The sequence below is a fragment of the Myotis yumanensis genome, unplaced genomic scaffold (genome assembly GCF_028538775.1).
Source record: "Myotis yumanensis isolate MYYU_CA2020_CCGP unplaced genomic scaffold, mMyoYum1.0.hap1 SCAF_12, whole genome shotgun sequence".
Classification (NCBI taxonomy): Eukaryota; Metazoa; Chordata; class Mammalia; order Chiroptera; family Vespertilionidae; genus Myotis; species Myotis yumanensis.
Genome location: NW_027223763.1, coordinates 28629921 through 28638955, shown reverse-complemented (window position 1 = coordinate 28638955; position 9035 = coordinate 28629921). Strand labels below are relative to the sequence as shown.

Below are 9035 nucleotides of genomic sequence, written 5' to 3'. Positions count from 1 at the left end.
ACCACAGACCCTGCAGCCACCCCTCTGTTCCCCTTGCATGCAGCCTTTCTTCCTGGTCCCTGTTTAAGCCAGCTAGTAGGAGGTGCTCGAGCAGATTTTTGTGGATGACCTGCTGCCCTCCCATACTGCCGGCATTATTGGAATAAACACTCTTGTATGATTCAACCCTGTCTCTGCTTAATTGGCTCAAGTAGTGGCAGGAAACCCTGACGCATTTGTTGTCTGGTTTCACAATAATATTGATGGCACACGTGTTAGGAACTGGTTTAAGTGCTTTATGTATCTTAACTCCTGAATCCTCAGAAAATCCTACGAGGAAAGATACTCTTATTAGCCATTTTACAGATGAAGAAACGGAGGGACGGAGAGGAGGTGACTTGTGCAGTCACAGAGCTAGTGAGTCGTGTGGTTCCAGAACCCATGTTCTTAGTCACTGTACTTTATTGTCTCTAAAAGAGGGAGGAGCTGAGGCCCGGGGAGGGGAAAGGGCAGGCCCAGGCACTTGGCCAGGCAGCGGGGATGGGGGCCTACGCTTCTTATCTGCAGGCTCAGGGCTCTTCCCTCCACAGCCCTCCGCCTCTGTCCTCACCCAGCCTCCCCTCAGAGTTAACAGTTGCCTGGAGTCGCCCTTGGCCTGTAGCTCCAGCCCAAAGAGGCTGTGTCCACATTCCCTGGCTGCTATCCAGCCTGCAGGAGCTGAGACAACAAAGTCCAGTGACTGTGAGGGCTGAGCAGAGGCCGCCGGAGGGGAGGAAGCAGCAGAAGCCACTAAGCAGAGGGGACTCTCCAGCTCCCAGATGTTCGGGCTCCTGGGGACCACGACTCTCGTGGGCTTGATCGCAGGCGCTGCTCTGGCCGTTCTGCTGCTGCTGCTGGTGCTGGCCACCTGCCTGCACGGTGGACAGCAGGACCATGATGTGGAGATGAACCGTCCAGCTGTAAGGAGACACCGAGTTCGGCACACCCGGCCTTGGTTCTTCCCAGCCCGGGGCCGCCTGGGACACTTCCACCATCCCCACCATCCCCACTATCCGGGCCATGGGCCTCACATGCACCATGCGGGACTGCACCACCAGCATCTGCACCACCACCACCGCCCCCACCAGACCCACCTCCACACCCACCGAGGCCGCCGCTGATGCCCGTGGACGGCAGCCACTGCCTGCCCTACCGCCTCCAGGATGTGTGGACCCCATGTTCCGGTGCAGAAGGGCACCTCTGTGTGTGAACACGGGACTGCGCCGCGGTCCTGCTTGGGCTTCATTTGCATACGGTGCCCCAGTGAGCTGTGGAGCAGAGGACAGGATGGAGGAACACCTGGGGTGGCCCTGCTCATGCTGCAGGGTGAGGAGGGTGAGAGCAGGGGTGATCTGTGGGGGATGGACGCCACCTTGTGACTGTAACTTCCAGTGGGCACCTGCAGTGCCCCGGTGCACGCTGATGCGTGGAAGATGTGCTGTGCTCTCTCTGAAGTGCTCCCCTCTGACATCCTCCCCTCTGGCTTGGGGGTGGGGGTAGCTGGGAGGGGCCCTGGCAATGCCCTTTCATTTGGACAAGGCAGTATGAGGCTGCACAGTTAATTCACGGGTGTCTGAATACAAAAATAAAAATAAAAACCACCAAGAAGCTTTGTGAAGAGGCTCTTGATTACAACTCAAGTGGGAGGGAGGGAGGGAGGGAGCAGCCAGGCCTGAGTCTGCATTGCCCTGGGACCTCCCTCTCTGATGGGAAGTGAGTGCCTGGGGTGGTGGCTTCTGGCTGGGGTTTGAGGGCTGGTTGTGCAGTGGGGGAAACTGGGTGGGCTCTGCAGTGCCCGGTGGACAGTAGGTGAGGAAGGCATGGGGCCCAAGTTCTAAGGGAGGATTTAAGGCTTGGGTGCAGCCCTGTCCAGAGGGGGCTTTTACCCTTGCTGGTTTGCTTAGTGGGTAGAGCTTCGGACTGACTGAAGGGTGAAGGTTCGATTCCGGTCATGGGCACGTACCTCAGTTGCAAGCTTGATCCCTGGCCTTGGTCAGGGCGTGTGCAGGAGGCAACCAATCAATGTGTCTCTCTCACATCAATGTTTCTCTCTCTCTGTTTCTCCCCTCCTTCCACTCTCTAAAAATCAAGGAAAAATACCCTCGGTGAGGATTAACAAGAACCCTCCCCCCCAAAAAAAACACAGAGGGGGCTCTCTGTGTGCCAGTGGGGCTCTGTGGTATAGTCCGGGGCCTCAGAAAGAGGAGGGCCGAGCCACCCAGGCTGGGCCAGGGCTCTACCTACCGTGCTCTTTCCAGCCCATTTTCAGGGCAGACTGAGCTCTGGGACCTGCAGAGCCCCTCTCCGAGGGCATATTGAATTCAGTGTTTCCTTGGTAACTGGGTCAGGGTTTCTTATCCAGACCTTGAGTCTCCAGCAGCCTGCCCTCCTGGTGCCTGTGTGTGGCCATGGGGTTGGGGGGTGGGGGGGTGCTCTTTAAATTGGAGATGTGGTGCTGGGTGGTCTTGGAGAGTGCTTGCCTCCTGGGGTCTCAGTTTCCTCTTCCCTAAAGTGGGACAGATAACAGAGACTCCTTGCCGAAGCCGAAGCCTGGAGGGAGGCCGGCTGGGAGGCGAGTTCCCAAACATCCCAGGAATAGCTGGCAGAATTCCACACAGGGTGGAGGAAGTCCTGTTCCAGGCCTGCAGCCTGGGCCTGTGAGCTGAGTGGGAAGTGGAGGGAGGAGAGGCCTGGGGGCCTGGGGAGGGGCCTGAGAGCAGGCCAGAAAGTCAGGGGCCTGCTGACTCACAGGGACAGGACAGAGCAGAACGTCCTGTTTCTTTTCTGTTTCCCTGTGGATTCTCTGTGAGTGCTTGGGTTGGGGGCACGGGGGCGAGGGAGGCAAATTCACACGGACAGTCACACTAGACTTCTGGGATGGGAAAGTGGACCCCGTGTTCCCTGTGTTGTTGATTTAATCTCTGCAGTGTCCTTCCAATCCGCCTCCCCTCCCCCGCCCCAGTGCCCACCCTGGCTCATCCCCCAGCCTGGGGCCCTGTCCAGCCCAGCCGCTTTCTGAAGCATCTCCATGGGACAGCCGGAGGGGATGGGAGGGAATGCTGAAACTCCCCATTGCCCTTGGGATGAAGTCTCTGCCTCTTGGTTGGCCATTCAAGGCCCCTGGTCTGGTTTGCGCCTATCCCCATGCTCTTTGTTCCATTCACACTGCTTCAGTCTCAACCCCCCAAACACCCTGCACTTTACCCTCTCTGTGTCTTTGTCCAAGAAGAAGCCCTCCCATGGGTTTCCAACTTTATTATTATTGTTGTTGTTATTATTTCTTTTGGAGCACCGACCACACTTTATCTCTCTCCCCAGAGATTTACGGCAGGATTCAAGGGCCCTGCCCTCATAGAGCTGAGAAATCTCTGAGGGCTCCCTGCCCCCCAGCACAGAACCGGCCCACACAACAGATCCTCAGGAAGGATTCTCCCCTGGAGACTCTGGAAAAGTAAATGCGATTGGGAGTGGGGCCTGAGGGACACCAAGTAGAGCACAGGGCCCTGGGGGATTAGGTCTTTGGGCTCCTGGGGCTCCCAGGGGCCTCCTGCTCCATCTCCCTAGTGTTGGGGGTGGGGTGGGGTCTGAAAGGCAGGAAACATTTAACAGGTGGAGGCTGCAGCTCTCTGGCCATCTCCCCCTCCTCTCTCTGCAGAGCCCACGGCAGTTCTTTATGGCAGGATGCCTGCATCACCTTTTCCCTTGTTAATGTAAGTGGGATGTATGGAAGGTGGTCTTTTTTCTGGTCATTTGATGAAGATGATGCTGGAGGACACATACGTATCTAAGTGATAGACATCTTTTGGCATCTGCGGCTCGGGGGCAGGGGCTGTATATCACAGGATTACAAAAGACACAACTCTAAGAGAAGGGGTGGAAAATACCCTTAGGACAAACGCCTCTGAATTGTGGGCAAAGGTTGATGGCTGTCTTGCTCTTCTCAACTCTCCTGATAATGCCCATAAACGGAAAGAGACTGTTGAGGATGGTTGGGGGCGAGGATGGATGGGGGAGAGGGTACTGAGCTGGGAGGAGGTTGAGGCTACCCTGGCTGGCCTCCTGGGCTCCACCTCCTGCAGCCCATCTCTAGGTGGATAAGCTCTGGGACCCGCAGAAGCCCCACTCCTGCAGGAGGTGTCTGAACTTGGTCCATCTTTATCGATGTTTTTGTTGTTGTTGTTGTTTGCCCTGGGCTTGAGATGCCACATTGGTCATTCCATTTGCAGATTGCCCGTGTGAGGTCCATGAAGACTGCTAAGAGCCCTCGAAGCAGACTGTGCAGTCCTCACTGTATAACTGGGGTCCCTCTCATTATGCCACAAATACTGAGTGCCTATTATGAGGATGGACCAGAAGGCCCGTTTTACAGGTGAATCCAAGGAGGGTCCCCAATCTCAGAAACAGAAAAGGAAATCAACACAAGGCTGAAGGTAAGAGGCCTGAACCCTTGTACTTTATTGTAATTTTTATTAATTTCAGAGAGGAAGGGAGGGGGAGAGAGAGAGAGAAACATCAACGATGAGAGAGAATCATTGATCAGCTGCCTCCTGCATGCCCCCTACTGGGGATCAAGCCTGCAACCCAGGCATGTGCTCTGAACGGGAATTGAACCATGACCTCCTGGTTCCTACGTTGACGCTCAATCACTGATCCACGCCAGCTGGGCTAGTTTTTAAAATGCTGAACAATGCACACCTACCACAGCTGGCCTCCAACTCCATTCACCCACAAAGAACAGGCAAATGAGAAGTCAAAGGAACAAATAACCCAGCTTGAAACCAGGTCTGCCTGATACCCTCTATCTCCTGAATTGACTAGTTGATCTTGGTAATTCGATCTGAAACCACCAGCACCAGATTGGCTCCTCACATTTCCTTCTCTCTGGTTGTCCCAGTTAATACAAGTAATTCCAGGTGTCCGGCTTCCAGGCACGGCCCCGGCTTGCTCCATGCGCCCCCTCTGCCCTCTCTGAGGAGGCGCCCCGAGCCCAGGTTTGTTCAATCATCTTAGAAAAGGGAAGAGTGGGGATTTGACAGGGCATCCCACTGCCAGTAGTCACTCTCCCATTCTATGTGTAGGCAGTACTTTAGCTGCTACTAAAGAAAGTTTACCGGGGCCTTGGAGAAATCGCAAAGGACCCAGGCTGTGTGACCGCAGGTTAGCCCTTAGCCCTCTCTGAGGCTCCATACTCTGATCAGTAAAACTGTAGAACGAGGGGACTGCTCTGTGGAAATATAACCGGACAATCAATGGGTCTGGGCTGCCTGTCACTACTTGAACCAATCAAGCAGAGACAGGGTTGAATCATATATGAGTGTTTATTGCAGTATGGGAGAGCAGCAGGTCATCCACAAAAATCTGCTACCTTTCCCCATAAACCAGCTGCTTATATTGGGTAGAAGGGCAAAGATTACGTGGGAAAGCAAGAATGACAGGCCTGGGGAAGCAGGCAAGGTCTCATGGTTACAGGCAAGAGGGCTGGGGGCTGCAAAGGGCGGTGCCTCCGGGACTAGGTTGGTTCAGCCAGGAGGCTGTAAATCTTTCCATAGTGATCGGCAGTTCTCGGCAAAGGAGGATGGCCCGCCTTCCCATGCCAGCTCCCATGTCCCAGGGCAAACAGCTCTCAGCCAGGTTGGAATGTGCTTTCTCTAATCGGAACAGAACTATTATGGTAAACAGAGCATGATTCGTATTTCTTATCATTGTAGCTAGTCCCCCCTATTCCACTCTGCCCCCAACAGAAAGCATTGAACTAGGAGGGAAGGCCAGTAAGCCCCTCTTCGGCCATTTGGTGCTCTTGTTATCACTACAAATTAGCCACAGGCCACAGGTGTGCTGTAACCGCTGCTTACCAGCACCTGAGTCTGTAAAAGGGAGACGAAACCACTTCACAGAGTTGCTGGACCAATTATGTGAGCGAGTGCCTGGCTGTGCCCTCTACCCGGAATTATTGTTTCTCACTACTCCACTGCTCAGAGTTTGGGCAGGGTGGGGCCAATAACCCAGTCTTCTTTTTAGACGTGGTGGTGGCCTCAGGAGGTTCTGGCTGTGACAGGGCTGTGACCCAGAGAGTGTCAGGATGGAGCCCCGTCTGGCAGACCACTCAGTGGCCTGGGCCTGGCTCGCCCTCACCCAGTGAAGTGGAGAACCTGGGGGCAGGGCTGGAATGGCCTGGGTGTGCTTGGGTGGTGGGGTGAGTGCAGTCACCAAGGGCGACAGGCAGCTGCGCAGGCCCTGGGCCCCCACTCACCACGGGAGGAAGGCATTCGGGAAGTGATCTCAGCCACTCAGACATCTTGGAGCCTGGGCCCAGGCTGGACCAAGGCGGCAGCACCAGGGTTGGGCATGCCGTGACCTGGCTCCCGGGGTGGCCGCCAGGTCAGGAGACCATGGAACCACATACAGTCAGAGCTGTTGTTCCAGACAAGCCCAGGGTAAGTGTTCACAGCATCTGAGCGTGAGCAGGGGCGTGAGCGGGCGGCACAGAGGGCTGGGGGCCGGCACAGCAGAGGGCTTCCCTTTGTAGGACAAAGGCCACACGTCCTGGCCTTATCTAAACACACTCTCCAACCCCAAGCAGGAAAGGAGGCCGCATGAAGCAGGCCTCCCCCACCGCCCTGCCCCAGGCCCCTATGGACTCACAGACGCCCCCACTGTGTCAGCGTTGGCATTGTCTTCTGTCCACCTGTGTCCCTGCCCCCAGCACAGGCCAGGGTCTCAGGAGGCAGCAGATTCAAGGACTGGCCCAAGGTTCCTCAGGGGAGGAGCCCAGGCTGATCCCGGATCCGCAGGACGGGGAGTTTTTTGTCTTTTGTCTGAGTGTACAAACTCTCCTCAAATCCGCAGGCGTCGCCAGAGGGCCGGGTTGGCAAGGCTCCCTGTGAGCAGCCCTCTGCCCCCTCCTCCCAGCTCCTCCGAGTTCGGGAGACTTGAGCGCACATCTTTCAGGTCAGCGTTTCTTCCAGAGACGGCCAGTGGAGTTGACCGCAGCTCTCAGAAGCCTGGACAGGCTTAGGAAACAGTGACCGAGGCCAGAGCAGTGCCATGCAGAGCGCCCCACGGTCTCGAGGGGGCATGACCCAGGACCCCACACCAGTATCTTCTTAGAAGACTGCAGGGACCCACCCGGCTGGGAGAGCCACCAAGAGCCCTGGTTCGGTTCTGATGGGGAGCTAAGGCTTCCGGCTGCACCCCAGGTTACTCAGTGGCCAGCTGCCACCGGGGCCATGGAGACGGCTGTGATCGGCATGGTGGCCGTGCTGTTTGTGGTCACCGTGGCCATCACCTGCATCCTCTGCTGCTTCAGCTGTGAATCGAAGGCCCCGGATCCTCAGCGGGGGCCTGGCCACAGCTTCACAGTGGCCACGTTTCACCAGGAGGCTTCTCTCTTCACGGGGCCAGCTCGCCATGCCCAGGCAGTGGCGGGTGCCCGGGACTTCTGGACCTTCATGTGAGGCCTCACAGCCCCCAGGATTTGCTCTGCTGGTGGGTCAGACTCACCCCCCAACAAGCCTTCCCTGATGTCCCACTCCTCCAAGTCTGGCATTCCTGACCTTCCCTGCCTGTGTCCAGCAATCTCCCTGTTGCATCCCATCCCGGGTTGCTGTGCCCTGTGGCCCAGGAGATCCACCCTGATGGGACCCGGTGGAGTCAGCCCTGATCCCCAAGAGCTCCACTGGACCCCGCCCACAGGATGGGGCTTCGGAGCGGTCTGAAGAGTGAGTGACCAAACAGTGTTGGATTGCACGGTGGGCCATCTCTTCTGATCGGCAGGGGAACTGGAATCTATCGGAAGCAGATTCTGTTAACTCAGGTTTATCCCAGGATGCCTACAAACTGGTTCTATTGCCACCAGAGGAAGCAGCGCCCTCAAGTGGACGCTTCGTACAAACCACTTCTTGCCTGCTCCCCTCGCTGAGCCTTTTTGCTACTTGCATGTGCAGATCCCACAGAGCCCAGCCTTGAGGCCAGCCCCTGCCAGTTGCCTGAAATCAGCCCTGCCATGCTGAAACCAAAGGGCTACGCGTGATTTATTTTATAATTGAAGATGTATATCCTTTTATGGGTCTCCCAAGAGTCGGGGTTGGAAAACCACAAAAGGAAGCAGAAGAGAAAACCAGAGTCGCGGAAAGGATGAGAGGTTTGTTAACAGGAAAGCCAGAAAGAAGACTTGGAAACCTATTTTGAGAGAGACTTGATTACTCTTTTCTTAGTGGTCACTTCTATTCGTAGAGAATGTGAGTGATTTGAGCCCGGAATGACAGAACATCAGGAACTCAAAGACAATGCCAACGCCAGATAAGCTAAAACGTTACATCGAGAGCATGTAACAGCGCTCTTGTTTCCATCACAAAGAACGGCTCAGATCTTTTTCTTAGAAAATCTGTTTTCTCTGTACCCACGAAATAAATGCTGTGCCATATTTAGAGGATAGTTTGGAAGGTACAAAATTCTGAGTCTCCTCTCCTGGCTAGCAGTCTCTATTCAGGACTGGCCCTGAGGGTGCCCAGACTGGCCACCTTGGCCATGTGGCTGCCACAGGAAGGACTTGGAGAGAGAGGCTGGGGCTGCAGAGGCTCAGAGGGGTGAGGGGCCAATAGAGTCAGGGTGATGCAGAGGGATGGAGTGGATGAGCTTGGGGAGGGGAGGGGCACAGCCCAGGGAGGGAGCTCCTGGGGACCGTGTCTTGGTCGCTTTGGACCTAGAGCTCCCGAGCAGGGCCTTCCTAGATGCGTGTGGAAGGGAACGTTGGCTGCAGGGAGGACCTGGGGACTGAGTAAAGGGAACCGCTGTAGGTCGTGTTCTCTGAAAGTGACTGAGATGGAGTTTGGGATGCAAGATGTTACAGGGATCAATGCCTGTGAGGGGAAGGAGGGAGCAAACTGGATAGAGGTCCTTCCTTGAAGGGGCCATGGTGGGTGCATCTCCGCAGGAACTCGGCAGGGGCCTGTTCTCAGAGGCACCCAGACCAGTCAGAGATGAGTGACCGTGTCCAGCACAGAGAAATGCCTGGAAAC

At 55.9% G+C, this 9035-nt stretch overlaps 2 protein-coding genes across 6 annotated transcripts; both read left to right on the top strand.

The window, feature by feature from the left end:
• Positions 1-247: 247 nt before the first annotated feature.
• HRCT1 (histidine rich carboxyl terminus 1) lies at positions 248-1631 on the top strand. The gene has a single exon (XM_070431224.1). It carries the CDS (start codon positions 798-800, stop codon positions 1137-1139), a length of 342 nt encoding a protein of 113 aa, XP_070287325.1. The 5' UTR covers positions 248-797; the 3' UTR covers positions 1140-1631.
• A 1115-nt stretch (positions 1632-2746) lies between these two features.
• Positions 2747-8451, top strand: SPAAR (small regulatory polypeptide of amino acid response). 5 transcript variants are annotated; one of them, XM_070431217.1, is made up of 7 exons: positions 2747-2823; positions 3337-3469; positions 3674-3728; positions 4245-4448; positions 4913-5009; positions 5568-6452; positions 6984-8451. In XM_070431217.1, the coding sequence occupies exon 7, from the start codon at positions 7245-7247 to the stop codon at positions 7470-7472; it is 228 nt and encodes a 75-aa protein (XP_070287318.1). In that variant the 5' UTR covers positions 2747-2823; positions 3337-3469; positions 3674-3728; positions 4245-4448; positions 4913-5009; positions 5568-6452; positions 6984-7244; the 3' UTR covers positions 7473-8451. The 5 variants fall into 5 exon arrangements, with proteins under 5 accessions (XP_070287318.1, XP_070287314.1, XP_070287315.1 ...); XM_070431213.1 differs by having other exon boundaries at positions 6865-8451; XM_070431214.1 differs by lacking the exon at positions 4913-5009 and having other exon boundaries at positions 6865-8451.
• Positions 8452-9035: the final 584 nt, after the last annotated feature.

Bases quoted from the DNA above. Each gene is read 5' to 3' on its own strand.
- HRCT1 (XM_070431224.1), top strand. From the start codon at position 798: ATGTTCGGGCTCCTGGGGACCACGACTCTCGTGGGCTTGATCGCAGGC.
- SPAAR (XM_070431216.1), top strand. From the start codon at position 7,245: ATGGAGACGGCTGTGATCGGCATGGTGGCCGTGCTGTTTGTGGTCACC.